This window comes from Oncorhynchus gorbuscha, linkage group LG15 (genome assembly GCF_021184085.1).
Source record: "Oncorhynchus gorbuscha isolate QuinsamMale2020 ecotype Even-year linkage group LG15, OgorEven_v1.0, whole genome shotgun sequence".
Classification (NCBI taxonomy): Eukaryota; Metazoa; Chordata; class Actinopteri; order Salmoniformes; family Salmonidae; genus Oncorhynchus; species Oncorhynchus gorbuscha.
The window spans coordinates 40743283-40769416 of record NC_060187.1 but is presented as its reverse complement, the minus strand read 5'-3'; the positions used below and the strand labels follow the sequence as shown (position 1 = coordinate 40769416).

Genomic DNA, 26134 nt, shown 5'->3' with positions numbered 1-26134 from the left:
GCTGGCTGGTCTCTGCTATATGCTGGCTGGTCTCTGCTATAGGCTGGCTGGTCTCTGCTATAGGCTGGCTGGTCTCTGCTATAGGCTGGCTGGTCTCTGCTATAGGCTGGCTGGTCTCTGCTATATGCTGGCTGGTCTCTGCTGTAGGCTGGCTGGTCTCTGCTGTAGGCTGGCTGGTCTCTGCTATATGCTGGCTGGTCTCTACTATAGGCTGGCTGGTCTCTGCTATATGCTGGCTGGTCTCTGCTATATGCTGGCTGGTCTCTGCTATAGGCTGGCTGGTCTCTGCTATAGGCTGGCTGGTCTCTGCTGTAGGCTGGCTGGTCTCTGCTGTAGGCTGGCTGGTCTCTGCTATATGCTGGCTGGTCTCGGCTGTAGGCTGGCTGGTCTCGGCTGTAGGCTGGCTGGTCTCTGACAGATCTGGTTGGATAGAGCATCTCCCCACTTCCCCCGAATATACTGAGTGTCTCTGTCTGTCTCTCTGTCTGTGGAAAGCTTGCTGCTTAGAGTTCTAAGAATGCTGCTCCGCCAGGATTGAAGCTTTCTGATCTCAGCACATTCCCATCTATAGGACACAGCTGGCTCAACTTATAGCCTCCACGGTCTGTTTGATTAAACTGCGGCCTGGGCCTTGTGTGGCAGTACAGTGCTCAAAAATAGACTAATACAATTAGCCCTACACAAATACAGCCCAGACGTTTCTGTTGCAGTCGAGCGGGCTACAAAACGGTCATAGTGAAAAGTGAGTGTTGATATAGTTGAGTTAAACTAAAAGGTTGTCACAGCCCAAATACCAGTATGTAAAAGACAGTCAGTACCCAATTGTCACTACCAGGCATTGGACTAACTGTTAGTTATTGGCACAGGTCTGATACTAGATCCTTGTTGCACAAATATGGAGTTGAACTGTAATGATGTTCCAAGTTAAACCGAGCACCTGAGGTGTTGAAGTTCCCTTTGGAGGTCAGTGTGTGTGTGTGTGTGTGTGTGTGTGTGTGTGTGTGTGTGTGTGTGTGTGTGTGTGTGTGTGTGTGTGTGTGTGTGTGTGTGTGTGTGTGTGTGTGTGTGTGTGACCAGCTGGTTGAGTTGAGGTTCTTGGCTAGCAGTAGCAAGTTTTCCCTGGCTGCGTCTGTTGACCCCTGTATGTGTCCCACAGTGCAGAGCTGTAATGTCAGGTGTATGAACGGAGGCAGCTGCCAAGAGGACTCCTGCTCCTGTCAGAAAGGCTACACCGGCAACCACTGTGGACAGCGTGAGTATCTACCTCACTTTGAACACCGCACTCCCCCGGCTATCGTGTGTGTGTTTTTCTGTCCGGCTGTATCAGAACCCTAACACGCCTCTTCCCCTCTCCTCTCTGTAGCTGTGTGTGAGAATGGTTGCCAGAACGGCGGGCGCTGCATTGGGCCCAACAGATGTGCCTGTGTCTACGGCTTCACTGGCCCGCAGTGCGAGAGAGGTAAGAGCCTTCCCAGTCATCCCACTTCACCTCTACTGTAAACCCACAGGTCTGCTCATAGACGGTTTACATGATCAACACAGGATCCTGGCTCATCCCATAAACCCTGTGTCTGCTCACAGGCTGGATATGTAGAGCGATTCAATGACTCTTGGAGGATAAATTGAAGTTGACAGAGGAATGTTTCTTGATATTTAGTGTTCACAACCAAAGTGTTTGAAGTGTATATAGGGATGGGCGACTCCAGTGTAGATCAGTGTTTCCCAACTCCGGTCCTCCAGTACCCCCAACAGCACACATTTTAGTTGTCGCACCCGTCAAAAAAAACCTGATTCAACTCAGGTGTGCGTGTCAGGGGCAACAACAGAAACCTGTGCTGTTGGGGGTAGTGGAGGAGCGGAGTTGGGAAACGCTGTAGGACTATAACTGAAACACGTTGTTTTTTAACACTAAAGAAGCCACCTATCGACCTCCATTGGTTCTTTTAAGAGTTGATGAAAACCTCGAACAGAAAGAGACATTATCACAACAGTGCCTGGGACTCTGATGAGAGACGCCACACAATCATGTGGCGACACAGACTGCCCCCCCGCTTTATCACAACACACCCACCAGTGCTGTGGAAGATAGTGAGCCAGGACCTTTAGAAGCTTTGATCTACTGCATATATGAACTTCATATCAGTCTAGACATAGTGTGTCCGTAGTGTGACTGCATACAGTAAGTGCACACATACAGACACGGTGGGGGTCTGTCTCCCTGGACTTGACCATTGGCTGTAATCTGGTTGTCTAATATTTGTGGATAGTGGACTCCCTTCTGTGGAGGCTAAAGCTAAGATGAATGGTTAGGAAGAGGTAAGAGCCAAGAGGAGGGGCTATGTGTCACTGGGGGAGTGTCTCAGTAGGGTCTGGATCAATGCCATTTCAATTCAGTCAATTCTGGAAGAGCACTGCAATTCCAATTCATGAGTCAAAAGGTCCTCAGAAAAAGGGATCTGCGTTTGTCAATTAATGAATTGGATTTCAGCTCGTCCCCAAAATGTACCGACAGACTTGTCCCATAGTGGTCACAGACCTAGTGTGGCCTCCAGCTAGACCTAACAGCCCAATGACTCGACCCCTTCCCCTCACCTAACCCACCTCTCCCCTGACCTCCCCTTTCTCCTGGAAAACACAACAGGGGGAGGGCTCACAGAAATCTGCCAATAAAAAATACGGTTCTCGCTACACAATACGATTCTCGCTCCAGGAGTGGAGCGAGGGAGGGAAGGAGGGAGGGATGGAGGTAGAGGCAGGGGGTAAAAGTAAAAATGGATTCCCCAGCTGTGTACACAGAGCGAGGCGCGGCCAAACAAAAACAGTCTTGAGAGAAGGGAGACCACCGGACCCCCTCAGCCCTCCAGCAAACCTCCCACCGCCTCAAAGTGTGTGCGTTTGTGCGCGTGCACTTGCGTGTGTGGCGCTGACCCGACCTCCTCACTGTGTCCGTTGAAGTCTGGGAGAGGCTGTAAAACTGTCCCTCTATAGCCTCCTCAATCATCCACATCTACCTAAAGAGAGATGTGCTTTAATTCTCACCTAAGCCCAGGGCTTCCTTAACTCAGTGAGAATTGACATGTCATTATTACCAGAGATTTTACTACTCTGTCCTGTGAAGACGTCCAGCTAGATAAATCTTTGACTCTCCAAGGTTGCAATTAGTGGTTTTTGAAGTGAGGTGTTACGGTAAAACCAAGCCCAGAGGGTGCTTTGACAGTACATTATAGTTACAGTAGGTGTGGGTGTTTTCCTCTGTCGATGTACTGTCTATGAGTCACAGGAAAAGCTGCTGGTCTAATAGGTTTCTCTGTCAGGGTGAGGCGCAGAGGTGTGTGTGTGTGTGTGTGTGTGTGTGTGTGTGTGTGTGTGTGTGTGTGTGTGTGTGTGTGTGTGTGTGTGTGTGTGTGTGTGTGTGTGTGTGTGTGTGTGTGTGTGTCACTGACAGGCTAGTTAAGCATGAATTACAGTGGAGACTGACAGCCACTCGGGCCCCTCTCTAATCAGCTGAGTTTCCCACCATCCCCAGCCTCCTCCAGCCTGCAGCTGTCCATTCTGCAGCCTGGAGCACCAAGCCCTCTCATTACGAAGCAGCTGTATGAATGTGGCAATGGGGAGTTGTTCTGCTCACGTGTCCAGTGTATCTCGGCCCATTAACCAGGCTCAGGTCCAATAGTGAACAGTGTTACCCTTATGGGCCCACACAGTCAGCCCAGTCCAGCCCAGAGAGCTGGCCCATGATGACGTCAGGACGATGACGAGGGGATGGAAAGGGGGAAGTGTTGCTATTTCTGTCTCCATCATGTAATCTGTCAAAGGCTCCCCCAGTGGAAGGGAAGGGTGTGTCCTCGGGAGAGAAGTGTGTCATTTTTTCGCTCCATAGAGACCTCATAGAATGGGACATGCTGCCAAAAAGAGAGACCCGTAAACTCTGTAATGGGTACAGTACAGTAACTCTACCTCATCGCCATGTTATGCGTTTTATGTTGTTTTAATGACATCGCCATGTTATGCCTTTTATGTTGTTTTAATGACCTCGTCCATGTTATGCCTTTTATGTTGTTTTAATGACCTCGTCATGTTATGTTTTGTGTGTCATTGGAAATGTAAAAAAAAAAACATGCTGTTATTTTGCATCTGCTTTTCATAGTGACACTACATTTTGGTACTTCTCCCATAAACAAATCAAATACATTTGTGAGTGGTCCTAAGAGGAACAGTGAAGGGTAGCCTTTGATCTTGTCTGATGGACAATCAGTTGAGGCCTGGGAAGCGAGAGTCCTCTCAATGTACCCAATGGAGCCCAGAAATGTCCTATTAATGTTACGCGATTTAGTACAGTAGTAGATAAGGACACTTCTTTAGTAGTATGTCTACTTGTAGCCTGGGTGCCTGACTGTTTCTGCAGTCAGTAATGCCACATGCCACAAACCAGACTGTGACAAGATGACTACAGCAGAAATACACTGGAACTCAGGCTACCGTAAGTCAATTTGTTCTGAATTAGAGGAGAAACTGTTGTTAGAATGGACTTGAGATGGGAATTAAAATGTATCTGTGCAAAGACGATTAGTGAAACGAGTGAGAACAGATCGTAAAACACACGTTTTAATGGGTGAGCAAGAACTGTCCTGTATCTGTACTGTAGCCCTGTGTGTTCACTTGGGTTTCCACAGACGTGTGTGTGTTCTGCATAATTATCCACAGTGGCGGTTTCTGCCTCAAAGAATGCTATCTATTAACTTACCAGTCAGGCAACAAAGCGGTCTGGTGCCAAGATTGTTATCCTGCGTTTGAGCTTATCTCCCTCACTTTCCCCTGTGTCTCCCACAATCTCCCACCGTCTCAAAGCAAGGGTTTACACAGGGACGCATTCTAGCGTATCATCACGTTTGGGTGAGTGTCCCGAGGCAGGGTTCAGCCTCTTAGAGCCATTAAGCTGAAGAGAAAGTCAATTTAAGGGCTGTTGATAATGCTGTTGATAACAAACAGAAACAGCACAGTTTGTGCCAAAATGAGAATAACACACACACCTAGTGTACATACATTTGAGGAGTGTAGCTAGACACACACATACACGCAAGCTTACGTGAACACACGCACACAGACACACACATGCAGTCAGATGTATGCACAAACGCGCAGACACACACAAACATGCTTGGGATAAGTGGAAAAGCACCTGTCTCTATGAGATAAAGAGATGAGGAGAAGAAGACACTGTCCTGTTTCAGTGAGTTGTAAATCTCTCAGCTGTATGAGTCTAAGGGCCTCCAGGTCAGGAAACTGAAGCAGCCACAGGAAGACCTGTGAGTGTCTTCTGTTTCCTCCTCACTCACTGAGGAGCCTGACCTCTTTCCAGACCAGTATGAATGACTGCCTTCCCATGTAATCACAACATGTTTCATTGAGTATAATAATATCTTATCTCAACCCTCCATTTGTCCCCATTAGGGTGGCAAAAGGTCTGAAACTTTCCATGGGAAATTAAGCCCTGGAATTTGGGGTATTTTGCTTAAATCCATCAAAAAGAGTTTACGTATAACAGTGGGTCTTGTGGGATTCTAGGTCTTGTGGGATATTTTGGTTGAACTATCCCCAATTCAATGGAATTGCAACCCTCTGCATGCACAGTGCATTCTTCCATCACATGTACAGCTGATTCTCAAGATCTTGCACACAAATTAGATGCTATTCAGCCCACACTACTACACTGTCCGAGTCAAGGACTACATGCTTTCTGGTAAGTTTCAATTACAATACTAGGTGGGGTGAATATATTGTATACGACATTAATTTTTGTTAACTAGTAAATAGTAGCCTACAGCAGAGTGTGTTTAAATAATTTCTAACAGTTAGGTTTTGCTACCATGTGGGGTTTAGCTTGCTTGAGCCTGCAAACTGAGTGTTAATTAACTTTTTTCCAGACATAATTTAAAAACATTTATCTGACAGAGTTGTTTAATCTAACTGCTTAGCTATTTTTTACATGAAATTGTATTGGTTTTCCAAATCTTTATAGGAAAATGCCACAGGAACTATCTGATGTGTGGAGACATTTCACTGCAGCTAATGAAGGAAAAGCTGTGTACATTTGCAACTACTGTGCCAAATCACTTGTGAAGAATGCAATAAAGATGCAGAATCTGGCCAAGTGCATAAAGTTCCCTCAGCGGTCACAACAAGCAACCTCTGACAAAAGTCTGTATACTTCTATTCAAGGTCAAATCAGACACCTTATCGATAGCAACAGCTCATGGTCCTCCTGGAATCAGAAGTTTGACTCAATGGAAGAACATAGTCAGAGACATGCTGATGAATGTCTTGCTCGAGCTGTGTATGCAACTGGTTCACCTCTGATGCTCACAGGCAGTGTATTGGGAGAGACTTCTGAATATTATTTTTCCAGCATACACTCCTCCAACCAGACATGCTTTATCTACTCTTTTGCTAGATTCAGAGTTCAAGTGAAGGTCAAGCAAATCATAGAGAAAGCAGACTATTGCAATCTCTGATGGGTGGTTGAATGTTTGTGGGCAAGGAATAATTTACTACATCTCCACCCCTCAACCAGTATTCTACAAGACAGACAATGCTGCGACCATGAAGGCTGCTTGGTCTAAAGTGGAAGAGTCCTGCCCTCACATCACACGCATTGGCTGTGCTGCTCATGCATTGAATCTGCTCCTCAAGGACATCATGGCACTGAAAACGATGGATACACGAGAGAGCCAAGGAAATGGTTAGGAATGTGAAGGGTCATCAAGTTACAGTAGCAATCTACCTCACCAAGCAAAGTGAGAAGAATAAGAGCACCACATTGAAGCTGCCCAGTAACACCCGTTGGGGTGGTGTTTTCAACATGTTTGACAGCCTCTTGGAGGGGAATGAGTCTCTCCAAGAAATGGCCATATCACAGTCTGCTGTGTCATGAGCCAGCTCAAAGCCCATAACAAAAGGGAGACAATGTGGAGATAAGGACTAACAAAATATATATTTATTAAATAAAGTAAACTAAGTACAATATCCAATGGTGTGTAATCAGTAGTGTAAGTGAGTGTTTTGCATGAATGATAATGCAGGGTGTTGAACGGTGCCAAAAAAACAAAAACCACCAAGACACAACCAAATAAAAAGTGTCTGCATGGAGAGAGTCTCCTCCATGAATGGGGAAGTGGTGTATTTACATTTACATTTAAGTCATTTAGCAGACGCTCTTATCCAGAGCGACTTACAAATTGGTGCATTCACCTTATGACATCCTTATGACATCCAGTGGGACAGTCACTTAACAACAGTCACTTAACAATAGTGCATCTAAAACTTAGGGGGGTGAGAGGGATTACTTATCCTATCCTAGGTATTCCTTATTTATCCTGGGACACATCGGGCCCACGTGTTTCCCATGTAGCTGACGACCCTCCCAACTCCACCCACCAGCATCCTAATAAGGAAACAAGAACAAAGAGAGAATACGGCAGGTGGGGGGGGGGGTTGTCACATTCCCCCCATAAAACCGGGGACCAACAAGGACCCCGGAACATACCGAGCTCTGCCCCTCCCAATTCGACACAGCCTCTGCCCTCCCAATTCGACACAGCCTCTGCCCTCCCAATTCGACACAGCCTCTGCCCTCCCAATTCGACACAGCCTCTGCCCTCCCAATTCGACACAGCCTCTGCCCTCCCAATTCGACACAGCCTCTGCCCTCCCAATTCGACACAGCCTCTGCCCTCCCAATTCGACACAGCCTCTGCCCTCCCAATTCGACACAGCCTCTGCACACAGGAAGCAACATGTAAGAGGAAAGAACACAAGAACAGACAGGAAAGATAGGACATGACAAGGACATGACAACACCAAACAATAGTCAGTCACAAACATTCAGGAACAGGGCACAAGAGACCGCATCAGCTACAAACTCCAACAAAAAGATCAGGGTCCTTAATTTTTACAACAACTCCAACTCCCAACGTTTCAGTCACTTCCCAACATAACAGAATTTCACTAATTTCAATCATTCAACCTTGTAGTGTTCAGCGGTCTTCAACAGCTGTTCTTTAGTACATAATTCAAACAGTTCCTCTGAAGGAAAGCGAATGAACTCGTCTACATAAGACACCATAGACATAAGTAAATAATCTTGCTCAACCCCTCTGCTGAGCACATCAGACCACAACCAGAGAACTGACAATCACCCTGAGCACCACAGAAGAGATGAGATACGGAGCTTCCCAAAAACCTACAATAACTCAACCCTAGTCTTCGTGCGGATTTGCGGTGGGTATTTACGCACTGTAGCCCGCTGGCAAGGAAGTAAAACTCCCCAGCGTGCTGGCAAATTCCACCAAGACAACTGCTCAGTCCACAGACACCACACAAAAATAAAACATTTATCCATGCCCAACATATTCCAAAAATGAAACGCGTCGCTAAGCCTCTCATGGGAAAAAGGCTATAGCACCGGGTAGCAAGTTCCACTACCCTACCCAAATCTCCCACCGAGGTACATAGCCAATTTACTCACATTCTCAGACCAATGGCACAACAGAAAGTAGAACAAGAGTTTCCAGGCTAGGCAAGGCCTGGAAACAACCCATTATACTCTCTCCAACGCAGCACACAAACCAAACAACAAAGGCAACCAATACTGGGCCTATCAAACTCAAACAAAATATGCAAACCAAACACGTACAGAATTAACATTACCTCCACGTTCTTCCAAACCAATACGTTCAAAGATCCCGGATGAGCTCCCACTTGTCACGAACCGGTTCAAAGCCCGTAACAAAAGGGAGACAACGTGGAGATAAGAAGTAACTAAATATATATTTATTAAATAAAGTAAACTAAATACAATATACAATGGTGTGTGTGTAATCAGTAGTGTAAGTGAGTAATTTGCATGCATAAATGTGATAATGCAGGGTGTTGAACGGTGCCCAAGCAAACAACCAAAAACCACCAAGACACAACCAAATCTAGAAAGGTGTCTGCATGGAGAGAGTCTCCTCCATGAATAAAGAAGTGGTGTATTTATCCTGGGAGACACCGGGCCCAGGTGTTTCCGATGTAGCTGACGACCCTCCCAACTCCGCCCACCAGCATCCTAATAAGGAAACAAGAACAAAGAGAGCATACGGCAGACAGAGTTGGAGGGTCATCACACTGACATGGACAGCCCCATCAAGAGGATCTTCCTGGATGATGTATTTTGGGAGAGAGTGGTAAAGCAACCTGAAACCTATAGCAGTTGCACGGATTGAGGGAAACAGTGGCATCCTGTCTGATGTTCAGACTCTGCTTGCAGATGTAAGAGAAGAAATATGTACTGCCCTGCCCACTTCACTGTTGCTCGAAGCAAAGGAAACTGCAGTTCTGAAATACATCAAAAAGCATGAAGACTTCTGCCTGAAGCCCATACACACCGCAGTGTACATGTTGGACCCCAAGTATGCTGGCAAGAACATCCTGTCTGGTGCAGAGATCAACAAAGCCTATAGTGTCATCACTACCGTGTCTCGCCACCTTGGCCTGGATGAGGGCAAGGTTCTTGGCAGTCTGTTGAAGTACACTTCCAAGCAAGGGCTTTGGGATGGAGATGCAATATGGCAGTCATGACAACATATCTCATCAGCCACCTGGTGGAAGGGACTTTGTGGATCTGAGGCTTTTTCCTTTGTTGCCTCCATTATCCTCCAAATTCCACCAACATCAGCTGTCTCAGAGCACAACTGGTCTTTGTTTGGGAACACACACACCAAAGCACGCAACAGGCTGATCAATACAAGGGTTGAAAAATTGGTGGCAATCTGGGCAAATTTGAGGCTTTTAGAGCCTGACAACGAGCCATCCTCAACAAGGTTGGAAAGTGACAATAAAAATGAGGCCTCAGTCTGATGTTCAAGAGGTGGACATTGAGGAGGTCCAGGGAGAAGACCATGGAAGCCTGAGAGGAGACAACCAAAGCTTTAGTTTCTAGACTATCATTTTACAGATGTATGTTGAAAACATTTTTGGGAGATGCGATGGATCATTGGGGATCATTCAATATTCCTTTCTTTTGTTGTTCTGTGAAATCATCCCATGTGAAGAGTCAACTCATTTAATTAAAGTTAAATTCATAACCATTTTATTTAAAAAATATATGTATATTGGAAGGATTTAATAATTTGCATTTATGTCTACTTATGATAAGGTAAAATGTTTGTTTCTGTCTCCATATGATATGGTAAGTATTTCCAATGCAAAAAACATCTACATTTAAATGGTATTAATATTATTTTGCATATATTTCTGTTAATTCCCATATATTCCTGTTAATTCCCATATATTCCCACGGAAGGTTTCCACCTCTGAATATTCCGTAAAATGTGCAACCCTAGTCTCCATACATTTTTATTTTTATTTCACCTTTATTTAACCAGGTAGGCTAGGTGAGAACAAGTTCTCATTTGCAACTGCGACCTGGCCAAGATAAAGCATAGCAGTGTGAACAGACAACACAGAGTTACACATGGAGTAAACAATTAGCAAGTCAATAACACAGTAGAAAAATGGGCAGTCTATATACAATGTGTGCAAAAGGCATGAGGAGGTAGCGAATAATTACAATTTTGCAGATTAACACTGGAGTGATAAATGATCAGATGGTCATGTACAGGTAGAGATATTGGTGTGCAAAAGAGCAGAAAAGTAAATAAATAAAAACAGTATGGGAATGAGGTAGGTGAAAATGGGTGGGCTATTTACCTATAGACTATGTACAGCTGCAGCGATCGGTTAGCTGCTCGGATAGCTGATGTTTGAAGTTGGTGAGGGAGATAAAAGTCTCCAACTTCAGCGATTTTTGCAATTCGTTCCAGTCACAGGCAGCAGAGTACTGGAACGAAAGGCGGCCAAATGAGGTGTTGGCTTTAGGGATGATCAGTGAGATACACCTGCTGGAGCGCGTGCTACGGATGGGTGTTGCCATCGTGACCAGTGAACTGAGATAAGGCGGAGCTTTACCTAGCATGGACTTGTAGATGACCTGGAGCCAGTGGGTCTGGCGACGAATATGTAGTGAGGGCCAGTCGACTAGAGCATACAAGTCGCAGTGGTGGGTGGTATAAGGTGCTTTAGTGACAAAACGGATGGCACTGTGATAGACTGCATCCAGTTTGCTGAGTAGAGTGTTGGAAGCCATTTTTGTAGATGACAACGCCGAAGTCGAGGATCGGTAGGATAGTCAGTTTTACTAGGGTAAGCTTGGCAGCGTGAGTGAAGGAGGCTTTGTTGCGGAATAGAAAGCAGACTCTTGATTTGATTTTCGATTGGAGATGTTTGATGTGAGTCTGGAAGGAGAGTTTGCAGTCTAGCCAGACACCTAGGTACTTATAGATGTCCACATATTCAAGGTCGGAACCATCCAGGGTGGTGATGCTAGTCGGGCATGCGGGTGCAGGCAGCGATCGGTTGAAAAGCATGCATTTGGTTTTACTCGCGTTTAAGAGCAGTTGGAGGCCACGGAAGGAGTGCTGTATGGCATTGAAGCTCGTTTGGAGGTTTGATAGCACAGTGTCCAATGACGGGCCGAAAGTATATAGAATGGTGTCGTCTGCGTAGAGGTGGATCAGGGAATCGCCCTCAGCAAGAGCAACATCATTGATATATACAGAGAAAAGAGTCGGCCCGAGAATTGAACCCTGTGGCACCCCCATAGAGACTGCCAGAGGATCGGACAGCATGCCCTCCGATTTGACACACTGAACTCTGTCTGCAAAGTAATTGGTGAACCAGGCAAGGCAGTCATCCGAAAAACAGAGGCTGTTGAGTCTGCCAATAAGAATATGGTGATTGACAGAGTCGAAAGCCTTGGAGAGGTCGATGAAGACGGCTGCACAGTACTGTCTTTTATCGATGGCGGTTATGATATCGTTTAGTACCTTGAGTGTGGCTGAGGTGCACCTGTGACCGGCTCGGAAACCAGATTGCACAGCGGAGAAGGTACGGTGGGATTCGAGATGGTCAGTGACCTGTTTGTTGACTTGGCTTTCGAAGACCTTAGATAGGCAGGGCAGGATGGATATAGGTCTATAACAGTTTGGGTCCAGGGTGTCTCCCCCTTTGAAGAGGGGGATGACTGCGGCAGCTTTCCAATCCTTGGGGATCTCAGACGATATGAAAGAGAGGTTGAACAGGCTGGTAATAGGGGTTGCGACAATGGCGGCAGATAGTTTCAGAAATAGCGGGTCCAGATTGTCAAGCCCAGCTGATTTGTACATCATCTACGTATCGCTTTGTAATTAGCTGATTTTCTCCTGCTTTCCCTTGGTTTCCACCAACCGTTGACATAAGAAGGCATGTCGGCGTTCCTTCCCTCTTCCCTGTGATCGTGCAGCTTGACTTCGGGAACGTTTCCCAAACAACTTGGCCGGCTTTCCAGACTGGATTAGCATCCCTTTTCTCACCTGCCAGATTGTCCCATTCCCATCTCCTCTCATCAGAGGCTTTCTCTCAGGCAGGAAAAGGAGAATAGGGAAAGATCACGTTTGACCTAGTGACAGATGTTGATCTGATGGGCTGGACAGATCTTATGTAGGTGAGAGTCCATAATGTGACCTCATTAACCCAACTCTGGGATGGGTTACACTTAGCCGGCACATCTTGGCAGATGTTTAGTACTTTGGCCTTGCTTCTAATGTAACAGATATGCAATGCATTCCTATGAAGAGGCTGTCTTAACTTATTAGGTAGCCTTTGCTGAGTTTTGAAAGGCCAATAATTTGATTTCTAGTGATCTGTGCTTCGTCGTTGGGAGCATGTGGAGGAAACTGAAAATACCTGGAAATGAGACAGATGGTGGTGAAAGGCAGGATACAGGAGGGAGGGATCCGGCAAATAGTTTGGATCTATAGAGCAATTTTAACTGTAATTAGACCAAATTGCTTCCGAATGTTGTCGACTTCGGCCCAGCCAGTACCTCAGTTCCTTATACCCCATTCCCATTTCTAACTCTTCTGGCCCTGGATTGTTCATGTTCCCTGGTCATGGTCAACACACACACACACACACACACACACACACACACACACACACACACACACACACACACACACACACACACACACACACACACACACACACACACACACACACACACACACACACACACACACACACACACTGCTTGGCCTGTCTGTCTGGTTCTGAGTCAGTCGGGTCTTGTGGCGCTGAGACATAGACACCCTGGCAAGGCGATTGTTATTGAGTCCATTAAAAGAGTGAGCGCTCGGAGCGCTCCAGTCTTTTGTTTGGCCTAGCTTGGCGGCCGACCTACGGTGTGTTTTCCTTCAGTCGTATGCACACATAGACAGGGCTCTGCTGAACTTGGCTAGATCCTCAAGCAGTCGTCTAGCGCTGCTTCTGAAAGGTTTGGCCATGGGAGCGCCCAGACGCCTCCTCACTTTGAGGGTCTCACTGCTGATCAAAGGAATGGCAGCTCAATTGCCAGCTCTCTTCTCTCTCTTTCTTTCTCTTTGTTCCTTTAAATGGCTCCCTTCCATGTCATCTCATACCTTTTGCATGAACAACTTCCCTATAGCTCTCCATAAAGGTCCTGTTCATGCTCCTCGCTCAGTTCCAGAACTTAGTTTTACTGAAATTGTTCCGATGTATGATTAAATCAAAACCAGATGAAAGCATGACGGACATAAAGCATTGGACCATACGAGTCCGACATTAGTGTGATTCTTATGATTTACATGAGTTTTTAATGCAGAGTTGACTGGTAGAAGAGCAGGATGTATGGAGGGTTTAGTTTGTTAGTTAGTGGGGGGGTTGTGGATGTGGCCCAGAGTGATTCAGAGTTCCAGATGGACACATCTGGACCAGAGGTTGTCCCTTCCTGGTCCCGACCAGGCCAGATTAATCAAGCCCAGATGTGCGTGACTGTTATCGCCACAGTGGGTCTCTGCCGCTCGGATGGGGACTCGCATTCCCAGCCTCAAATTGTCCAGGCCAGATTGTCAGGTCATGGGTATGAGTGAGAGGGGACAGTACGAGCCTGCTGGTATCTGTCTCAATCCCTCTCTCTCTTTCTCTCTCTCTGCTGGGTTTGACCTACTTCCCCTCTGTCTATCTCGCGTTCACTCGTTCTCTGTCTGGCTGTGATTTCATTTTCATTATAACTGCACCAGGAAGTGGTCATGGGTATGAGTGAGAGGGGACAGTAAGAGCCTGCTGGTATCTGTCTCAATCCCTCTCTCTCTCTTTCTCTCTCTGCTGGGTTTGACCTACTTCCCCTCTGTCTATCTCGCGTTCACTCGTTCTCTGTCTGGCTGTGATTTCATTTTCATTATAACTGCACCAGGAAGTAATAAGAGCAGCGCTTCCACAACAAAGCTGCCTCATCTATCTGTACATCTCCTTTAGAACTCAAGAGGGTCAACTTAAACCACTTCTCCAGGGTTTATGTTACATTCCTCCTGACAGCCCCTCTCAGACCATGTATTTTATTTGAATTCCAGCCCTCCATCTCTACAGTACCTCTAATGCTGTATTAACTTTGGCACCACTACTGCAGTTAATAAGGCCTTTCCATCATTAAGCCTGTTTGAGTTTTATTATGTGCGATTGAATGGACATCATATTGCTCAAATGGTTTCAGCGTGAGGTCATTGTGTTTGACTTGTGAAGTGTGGTGAACAAAATGATGTCGCCTGGTTGTTCCTGGTGAGCAGCGCAGCAAGGTGGCCATTGAAGTCAGAGGACATTGTGTTCTCCTCATTACTTTGTTTCCACACAAAGTGACACACTCTATCTTTTTTTAATTCATATTTTCATTCGTTTTTATAGAGGGCAGCTTTAATGTTGCAGATAGATTGTGGCTTCTATCAATGTAATTGTCTGCCTCCTTTCCAATCCCCCATATACAGTACTGTGCAAAAGTTTTAGGCAGGTTTGAAAAAATGCGGTAAAGTAAGAATGTTATCAGAAATAGACATGCTAATAGATTATATTTATCAATGAACTAAATGCAAAGTGAGTGAACAGAAGGAAAATCTAAATCAAATTCATATTTGGTGTGACCACCCTTTGACTTCAAAACAGCATAAATGCTTGTAGATACACTTGCACACAGTTTTTGAAGGAACTCGGCAGGTATGTTTGCCCAAACATCTTGGATAACTAACCAGAGTTCTTCTGTGGATTTAGGCAGCCTCAGGTGCTTCTCTCTCTTCATGTAAACCCAGACAGACTCGATGATGTCATGGATTTATAAACTTCTGTCTAATTGACATCATATGAGTCAATTGGAGGTGTACCTGTGGATGTATTTCAAGGCTTACCTTCAAACGCAGTGCCTCTTTGCTTGACATCATGGGAAAATCAAAAGAAAGACCTCAGAAAAAGAATTGTAGACCTCCACAAGTCTGGTTCATCAATTTCCAAATGCCTGAAGGTACCATGTTCATCTGTACAAATAAGAGCACGCGAGTATAAACACCATGGGACACCGCAGCCGTCATACCGCTCAGGAAGGAGACGGGTTCTGTCTCCTAGAGATGAACATACTTTGGTGCGAAAAGTGCAAATTAATCCTGGAACAACAGCAAAGGACCTTGTGAAGATGCTGGAGGAAACATGTCGACATAATCTGAAAGGATGCTCAGCAAGGAAGAAGCCACTGCTCCAAAACTGCCATAAAAAAAGCAAGACTATTATTTGCAACTGCACATGTGGACAAAGATCGTACTTTTTGGAGAAAAGTCCTGCGATCTGATGAAACAAAATAGACCTGTTTGGCCATAATGACCATCGTTATGTTTGGAGGAAAAAGGGGGAGGCTTGCAAGCCGAAGAACAACATCCCAACCGTGAAGCACGGGGGTGGCAGCATCTTGTTAGGGTTAGGGTTAGCTGCAGGAGGGACTGGGTCACCTTACAAAATAGATGGCATCATGAGGGAGGTAAATTGTGTGGATATATTTAAGCAACATCTCAAGACATCAGTCAGGAAGTTAAAGCTTGGTCGAAAATGGGTCTTCCAAATGGACAATGACCCCAAATACACTTCCAAAGTTGTGGCAAAATGTCTTAAGGATAATAAAGTCAAGGTATTGAAGTGGCCATCACAAAGCACTGACCTCAATCCTATAGACATAGACATAGAACTGAAAAAGCGTGTGCCAGCAAGGAGGCCTACAAACCTCACACAGTTACACCAGCTCTGTCGGGGAATGGGGTTATTGTGAGAAGCTTGTGGAAGGCTACCTGAAACATTTGACAAGTTAAACAATTTCAATGCAATGCGACCAAATACTAATTGAGTGTATGTAAACTTCTGACCCACTGGGAATGTGATGAAAGAAATAAAAGCTGAAATAAATCATTCTCTCAAATATTATTCTGACATTTCACATTCTTAAAATAAAGTGGTGATCCTAACTGACCTAAGACAGGGAATTTTTACAGGGATTAAATGTCAGGAATATATGACATTTAATTGTATATTGTCAGGAATATACTTCCGACTTCAACTGTATATACAGTTTTACGGGCTCGTAACCAACTGTTTTATTTTGTTAGTTTTTTGCATTGTTTGTAACTCATTTTGTACGTAACATTGCTGCTACTGTCTCTTATGACCGAAAAGAGCTTCTGGACGTCAGAACAGCAATTACTCACTCATTACTCGAACTGGACAATTTTTTTTTAGTCTGACGCAAAGGATATACTGCTTTGTCGAGACAAGGCCCAAATCCCTGTCATCCTCGTGAAGAAAAATAATATAAGGGGCTGGGTGCCGACGAGTTGGTAAACCACCACTACCCTCCGTATTATTGGCCAATGTGCAATCATTGGAAAACAAACTGGACGATCTACGATTTAAGACTATCCTACCAATGGGACATTACTGTAATATCTTATCGTTCACGAGATGTGGCTGAACGATGATGCAGAAAATATGGAGCTGGCTGGCTTCTCCGTGCATCATCAGGACAGATCAGCTACGTCTGTTAAGACGAGGTGCTGGGCTGGGTGTCTATTTGTCAATAACTGCTGGTGTGCGATGTCTAATATGAAAGAAGTCTCGAGATCCTGGACTTGCTGACGGGCCAACCCCAGATGGTAAGGGTAGACAACAACACATCTGTCACGCTGATCCTCAACACTGGGGCCCCTCAGGGGTGTGTGCTTAGTCCACTCCTGTACTCCCTGTTCACCCATCACTGCTTAGCCAAGCACAACTCCAACACCATCATTACGTTTGCTAATGAGACACCACTGGTAGGCCTGCTCACCAACAACGATGAGACAGCCTATAGGGAGGAGGTCAGACACCTTGGCAGTGTGGTGCCAGGACAACAACCTCTCCCTCTATGTAACATCGACGGGGCTGAAATGGAGCGGGTCGAGAGTTTCAAGTTCCTTGGTGCCAACATCACCAACAAACTATCATGGTCCAAACACACCAAGGCAGTTGTGAAGAGGGCACGTCAACACCTTTCCCCCTCAGGAGACTAAAAAGATTTGGCATAGGTTCTCAGATCCTCAAAAAGTTCTACAGCTTTACCATCGAGAGCATCCTGACCGGTTGCATCACCGTCTGGTATGGCAACTGCTTGGCATCTGACTGTCATGCTCTACAGATGGAAGTGCGTACGGTCTAGTACATCACTGGGGCCAAGCTTCCTGCCATCCAGGACCTATATACTAGGCAGTGTCAGAGGAAAGCACAAAAAATAGTCACCGACTCATGTCACCCAAGTTACTGCAGAGCAAGCGGTACCAGAGCGCCAAGTCTAGTACCAAAAGGCTCCTTAACAGCTTCCACCCCCAAGCCATAAGACTGTTTTTACACTACTGCTACTTGCTGTTTTATTATCTATGCATAGTCATTTCACAAATGACCTTGACTAACGGGTACCCCAGCACATTGACTCGGTACTGGTACCCCATGTATATTGACTCGGTACTGGTACCCCAGCACATTGACTCGGTACTGGTACCCCATGTATATTGACTCGGTACTGGTACCCCAGCACATTGACTCGGTACTGGTACCCCATGTATATTGACTCGGTACTGGTACCCCAGCACATTGACTCGGTACTGGTACCCCATGTATATTGACTCGGTACTGGTACCCCAGCACATTGACTCGGTACTGGTACCCCATGTATATTGACTCGGTACTGGTACCCCAGCACATTGACTCGGTACTGGTACCCCATGTATATTGACTCGGTACTGGTACCCCATGTATATTGCTCATTATTGTTATGTCATTTTCTTGTGTTACTTTTTTATTTTTATATTTTTTAGTAAATATTTTCTTGACTTTATTTCATGAACTGCATTGTTTAAGGGCTTGTAAGTAAGCATTTCACAGTGAGGTATTCGGCACATGTGACGAATACAATTTTATTTTATTTCTATTCACTATAATGGTGGTATTCTGTTTTCTGCTAACAATGCCTGCAGTACCGCGGTCGGCCTTGAACTGCCGTGGCTTCACTGAGAGGAGGCAGTCGTTCTCCCCTGGTCTGGACCAAGAATATTTGTCATGAGAAGATCGTTATTGAAGGGAACCCGTACTAAATGGGTTTCCCCATTATATAGTTATGCCATTACACCAGTGAACAGGGGAACCCACTGTTCAGCACATTTCCAGATAATTGTCTCTAACCAGGAATGTGCAGCAGCATTTAGTCCAATGGGTTAAAGACTTGGGAGGTCTGTCATACAGTGTGCATGACATATTGCAGCATTTAAGGCCTACTACATTGTGTTCTTCTGGGGTATATTTCTATTTATTTTAATAGCACTTCAAATCCAATCAAATGTAGCTAGCAGAAGTGTGAAATAGTCTTGGCTTTATATGTATTTTTCCTCACTACCTTTCAGTTATACAGAACATTCAGAGGGGGATTTTAAGGAAGTGGGATAAATAAATGGCTGACTCTTGTTCTCTCTCCTTCTCCCCCTCCAGACTACCGGACTGGGCCCTGTTTCACGCAGGTCAACAACCAGATGTGCCAGGGCCAGTTGAGTGGCATCGTGTGCACCAAGACATTGTGCTGTGCCACCATCGGACGGGCATGGGGACACCCCTGTGAGATGTGCCCTGCCCAGCCTCACCCCTGTCGCCGAGGCTTCATCCCCAACATCCGCAGCGGCGCGTGCCAGGGTAAGACATACACACACACACACACACACACGCATGTTTACACTCACATATAAACACACCTGTATGATCTTCAGTCTAATAAACTCTACAAGTGAGTCACGCACACACACACACACACACACACACACACACACACACACACACACACACACACACACACACACACACACACACACACACACACACACACACACACACACACACACACACACACACACACACACACACACACACACACACACCATCCTCATCACGAACACTGTAACCAACTTAATTCACTTAATTAACTAGTAACTTAATCTGTCACCATCAGCAACATCTTCAATAAAATCATGTTTAGTGTAAACGTCAAAGTAACAGTCCCCTTCCTTATCTCTGATACTGCCACCAAATTCCTGCAGCCTGCAACCACCACCCACACAGAGAAACCAAAACACACACACACAGAGCAGAGCAGAGATACACATCAAAGCCCAAGAGAAAGAGAGGGAGAGTACGAGAGAGAAAGAGTTCTAATTTCACCGCCTCACGAACTGAGTTTCTCATTGTTTCATCAGCATTGAAGCAGCAGCCCCAGGCCGTCTCTCTCTGTCTCTGTCTCTCTCTGTCTCTGTCTGTTTTGTCTGTCTGGCCCCTCCCGTCATCCACACTAGGCTCCCTAATGACCAACCAGACTAAGCAGTGAGGCTGGATCAATAGATGACACACATGTAAATGTTGTGTCCCCTCTTAGGTAAACGCAGCGTCTCACCCCTCTGCAATATTCAAACGGCCCTCCATGGACTGGAGCCTCTTCCTCTCTGTGGATATTCAAATGAGAGTTGTCTAGTCAACACCTTTGTGTTGAGATAATGGATTGCCTTTTTTGAATGTTTTTCACTAAGTCTCAAAGGGGGGCACTTACCTCATTCACATTAATGTGCAGGACTAGGAGCCACCTGGGTGAAACAGGACACTCCCCTTTATTGGCAGAAAGCAGGTGCACATGGCCTCTAAAGCTCCTGTTGAGTGTTGACACATTCTCAGTAAGGTGTGGTGAAAGCCAAATTGAATACGAAAGCTTTTTGCACTCAGTCTAATGAAAAATAGCCGGAAAGAACTGAACAACTGAAGAAATAAGGACTCTAAGACAGCGGTATAAACCTTCACGCCTCACTCTGCACATTGGAATTACCAATGTGACTGACTGAGTGCCTTAAAGGGGCAATCTGCGACTTCTCTTTCTGCTGTGGCCACTGGACAAAAAGCAAGGAAACTGATGCTCAAACAAAAACCAAAGTGCTTTATTATCCAAAGCTGCATCATTGAATGGCTTTACATTCAACTCTAAGTCAACCCAAGTCAAATCAAAATAAAAGGTATTTGTTGCATGCTTTGTAAACAACGGGTGTAGACACACAGTGAAATGCTTACTTACGGGTTGGGAGTTGAAGATAAAGATTTAAAGAAATTAGAAATAGTGACACGAGGAATAAATACACAGTGAATAAGGAATAACAATGACGAGTAAAAATAACATGGCCGTATGTAGGGAGTACCCGTATCTAGTCGATGTGAAGGAGTACGGGGTCATTTAGATGGCTATGTACATATGAGGGTTTGGTATATTAAAAGTCACATTCTTTCACAGAGCCTCTATCAGTCTGCTTCTATGTATACAGTACCAATCAAACGTTTGGACACACTTACTCATTCAAGGGTTTTTCTTTATTTGTACTATTTTCTACATTGTAGAATAGTAGTGAAGACATCACAACTATGAAATAAAACATATGGAATCATGTAGTGACCAAAAAAAGTGTTCATCAAATATATTAGATTCTTCAAAGTAGCCACCCTTTCTTTGCCTTGATGACAGCTTTGTACTCTCAACCAGCTTCATGATGTAGTCACCTGGAATGCATGTCAATTAACAGGTGTTCATTTGTGGAATTTCAATCCGGAAAATGTCTAGAATCTTGAAAGTTTCTTCAAGTATAGTTGCAAAAACCATCAAGTGCTATGATGAAACTGGCTCTCAAGAGGACCGCCACATGGAAGGAAGACCCAGAGTTACTATAAGGGCACAAGTCGAGATCCAAATGCAGACACGGGAGGCAGATGGTTGAGCTCCGATATTTATTATAACAAAAGGGGTAGGCAAAAGGCAGGTCGGGGACAGGCGAGAGTTCAAAAACCAGGTCAGAGTCCAAACAGTACCAGGCGATAGGCAGGCTCGAGGTCAGAAAAATAGGAGCTAGGAAAAAATCGCTGGTTGACTTGGCAAAACAAGACGAACTGGCACAGAGAGACAGGAAACACAGGGTTAAATACACCAGACTAATGGAAACAGGTGAGGGCGTGACAGTTATCTCTGCTGCAGAGGATAAGTTCATTAAAGTTAACTGCACCTCAGATTGCATCCCATAATAAATGCTTCACAGAGTTCAAGTAACAGACACATCTCAACATCAACTGGTCAAAGGAGACTGCGTGAATCAGGCCTTCATGGTCGAATTGCTGCAAAGAAACCACTACTAAAGGACACCAATAAGAAGAAGAGACTTGTTTGAGCCAAGAAACATGAGCAATGGACATTAGACCAGTGGAAATCTGTCCAAACTTGAGATTTTGGGTTTCAGCTGCAATGTCTTTGTGAAACGCAGAGTAGGTGAAAGGACGATCTCCGCATTTGTGGTTCCCACCATGAAGCATGAAGGTGGACGGGTGATGGTGTGGGGGTGCTTTGCTGGTGACTGTTGGTGATTCATTTAGAATTCAAGTCACACTTAACCAGCATGGTGCAACGATACGCCATCCCATCTGGTTTGCACTTAGTGGTCCTACAATTTGTTTTTCAACAGGACAATGACCCAAAACACACCTCCAGGCTGTGTAAAGGCTATTTGATCAAGAAGGAGAGTGATGGAGTGCTGCATCAGATAACCTGGCCTCCACAATCACCTGACCTCAACCCAATTAAGATGGTTTGGGATGAGTTGGAAAAGGAAAAGCAGCCAACAAGTGCTCAGCATATGTGGGAACTGCTTCAAGACTGTTGGAAAAGCATTCCTCATGAAGCTGGTTGTGAGAGAATGCCAAGAGTGTGCAAAGCTGTCATCAAGGCAAAGGGTGGCTACTTTGAAGAATCTCAAATATATTTTGATTTGTTTAACACTTTTTCGGTTACTACTTGGTTCCATGTGTGTTATTTCATCGTTTTGATTTCTTCACTATTATTCTACAATGTAGAATATTTTTTTTAAATAAGGAAAACCCTTTAATGAGTACATGTGTAATAAAAACCTTTGACTGGTCGCCAAAAAGCCCCTGAGCAAAGTCCTGTTGGAATCAGTTCAAAGCACACGTGCACATGACTCCCAATGTAAGGATAGCATTCCAGGCGTCATGGATTTGGATGGTCCTCAACACGTGAGCACATTTTCAGGCTTTGTTAAAAGAGAACAGAGGTAAAATATATGCGCATGATTAGAAACAGGCTGGGTGTGTGTGTGTGTGTGTGAGAGAGAGAGGGCGGTATTAATCTTGGCTGCTTGGCTGGGTACTGGCAAGGCGTGCCAACTTCCCTCTCACAGAGCTGGATGATCGGGTGTGTGTGTCTGGACGTCTGTGTGTTTCTTTGGGAAGATCTCAATTGCATAGTCATCACGTCCTCTCTCCTCGTCTCTTTCTCTAAACCCAGTGGAGGAAAAGGGCAGAGGGGTCGGAACTCTGGCTTTTTTCATCCAATGGGTTTTGAGAATGAGATGAGGATGCGAGGAGTATGCAGTTGAGATTCTACACTTGACTATGTTTTCATACCATCTAGACAAATACCAGTCTCGGCACACATTCACACACCCGGACCAGACGAACCCTCTCTAGGCACGCTAACGATCTGAGGGGTCTGAGTCAATGTGTTTCCACTGAAGATGACGAAACACCAACACCTCTCTCTTGCCAGCATGGCCAGACTGTGAGCTAATGAAGTGTAAATGTGTGAAGAGGGGAAGAGCAAAGATTATGGATATACTAACAAGAAATACATGTCTCTCCGCCCTAACAATGGCAGTCGTTGTGCACAAAGAGGCACAGTAGCCTGTCAAGCTCCCGCCTATCCTTTCTTTCTATGACTGGTGAATAGATCTTATTATTTTAATACTTTTTTTCTCAAAGTTGCGGGAATGTCGTTTGTCCTACTTATATCAGTACACTCGTAAAAACATAAGCATTATGCAACTTCGATTCAATCAAATAAATGAACCTCGCATAGAAAATAAGCCATACATTTTTGTTGTTGAACAACTCCGACACTCATTGACCTCCACACAACAAGTCCAAGTCACCTGGTGGAGGGAGACGAGTTGGGCCTCTCTCTTTACCTCTTATTCTCTGGGAAGAGGGAGGAAGACGAGGTGATAAATGACTCCCTCTCTTTAACGACTAAAGAAGACATGTCATGCTTCCTGGTTACTGTGTAATCACTGTCCAATCAGAGCTCCACGCTCACAGCACCATCTTAGTTACTCATGGCACGATGGGGAAATATACATGAACCCACTCACTTCAGTGCTGCAGTCTGGAGTCATCTTGGTTCCTAGGTGGCGGTGCCAAGATATCCTCTGTTCTTTCCTGCTTCGCCCCTTTCAACAGGTTTTAATACTACGGGACTGAAAGCTCAGGATTTAAAAAAAATATTTTAGCCATAAGTCTTCTCATGATTTATTATTGTACTGTAATGTAATGTATGCGCCCAGCCTACGGTGCTGTAAATCACAGAGTGTAAAATCCAAAAATTCATTCACACTCCATCTGATTCAAGGTTAGTGGGCAGCAAAGCTTTGGGAGATTCTTAGCTCATTAAGAGTAAACAGAGTATTTCAAATGCATCTCTTAAAGCAACGCCTGTTAAGCGCTGCCTATTTGTGCTGATGGTCGACATTCTCTCTCTCTCTCCCTCCTTTCACCCTCTTTTCCCCCCCTGTAGATGTGGATGAGTGTCAGGCCATCCCGGGGCTGTGTGCAGGAGGTAACTGTATCAACACAGTGGGCTCCTACGAGTGTAAATGTCCCGCGGGCCACCGCCAGAGTGACACCAGCCACAAGTGTGAAGGTGAGTCACACACACACACAGTCCACAGACCCTCTGTGGTGATGTTATGTTATGCACCTTTTATAAGAAATAGGCACGTATAACAATGAGTTGGTGTAATGGAAAACACATTGGCCGTGAATTAAAGTAGGCTTAGCTAAGTGAACTCAATGCCTCAGTTAAGAATTTGATTTTGAATGGCGAGCGTAGATCCATTGTTGAGTTTTTTTTGCCAGGGTTTTGTTATCAGTTAAAAAAAAAAACATTTGTACTGTGGCTATTGGCTTCTGTGGTTATCAAGTCTCTGGTATGGAAACGTACACACACATAAGGAAGCAAGAAAGGGTGCATTTGAAGAGGATTAGAACGGCGCCTGGGTGTCCAGTGACAGCTATATAGAGAGAGAGAGAGCTCAGCTGCTAGACATCAGTAGACCCTGAGGGTTAATGAAGGGTTGGAAACACTCATATACCTGGAGGAGCCTCTAATTAGCTGGTCATGTGATGAGGGAAGGATTCACACACACACACATACACACTCTCTCTCTCTGACACAGAGACAGGCATGCTTTCATGCACTCACACAGACACACACATAGACACTGCTGTCCTATCACAGTCCCACTGAAATCGGATTGTGCCAAGGTTGGTTGGACAAGAGCAGGAGAGGTGTCCTGTGCCCTGTAGTCTTTGAAGCCTGGTGGGATGAGGCAGCGTGTGGGGGTGGAGATCCTCGGAGGTTAACTAATTACAGGACAATTGGAGAGAGTAGTGGATCAGCCCCAGGCTTGAGGCTCCGTCGCTGGGCTTTGTTTGGGCCACGGTGGGGGCTGGATGGTGGATGCATTTAGGTAACATTGTTTTAGAGCTTAATTGGGGCAGAGTCCGTTGTTAGTCTCAAAACATCAAGTATTTAATTAAAGGGTAGAGAATACAAAGTTGAACCATCCCATAACTATAAATACCCAGATACCTCAAATAGCACAGCTCTGAGATTGCGAGATTCAAACCCCATTTTGTTCACTTATGACATCACCGACCACCATCAGTATTCCAAAGGAAAATGGGTTTCAAAATGCCCTCCAAGTTTATGCACAAACATGGCGTCATATTCTAGTGGAGCCAGCCTTGGAGCTGTTAACATGTCTGGGAGGTAGCTCTTCTTTGCCAAAGCAACCTACCTGATTTCATAGCTCCTTTCGCTCCAGTCGTGTTTCGCGCTCGTTCTTTTTTTCTCTCCTTCTTTTTTTTGCCCCCCATTTTCCTTCCATAAATACAGTCGCCTGGCACAGGGCCAGCTGTTAGCGCTAGCACAAAGAAACACTTACAGAGCAGAGATGACTTCAGCGTTATATACACGGACCTCCTCGTAGCGTCTGACACTTAGACCCACACTCACTATACACACTACACATACTATACATGCAGACAAACTCTTACACACACACACACACACACACACACACACACACCTGTACTATACACACGCGCACACACATACACACTCACTCATACATATACACAATGCATACATACTTTCTCTCGCACACAAACACAGTCTCACAACACACACTTTGATGATTGAACAGTGGTCATTTATCCAGGTGGCAGACATTTCCCTAAACACACACAGCGCTCCATGTCTGAGCTGTGTAAAGTCTGGTCCTATTCCGGGGGAATGCTGACACCACGTTTATTTTGCTGCTCTTTTATGACTTGAGGAGAACCTTTCACCAAAGCAGTCTGACAATAGTCAGCAGGGGACCCAGTGCCTCTTAACTTCCCACTGTGTGCGTCATTACAAAACACACACACACACAAACACACACACACACACTGCCCCATAGACAGCATTAATGCTTACCCACTGCCAACACACACCACACACACC

At 45.2% G+C, this 26134-nt stretch overlaps 1 protein-coding gene across 3 annotated transcripts in view; it reads left to right on the top strand.

The window, feature by feature from the left end:
* LOC123997124 (fibrillin-2-like) overlaps window positions 1–26134 on the top strand; it is a 93600-nt gene that overhangs the window by 22686 nt on the left and 44780 nt on the right. For all 3 annotated transcript variants that reach the window (XM_046301194.1, XM_046301195.1, XM_046301196.1), the window contains exons 5-8: window positions 1157–1252; window positions 1364–1459; window positions 18976–19173; window positions 24140–24265. In XM_046301194.1, coding sequence (XP_046157150.1) covers window positions 1157–1252; window positions 1364–1459; window positions 18976–19173; window positions 24140–24265 — 516 coding nt within the window. The remainder of the gene's footprint in view (window positions 1–1156; window positions 1253–1363; window positions 1460–18975; window positions 19174–24139; window positions 24266–26134) is intronic.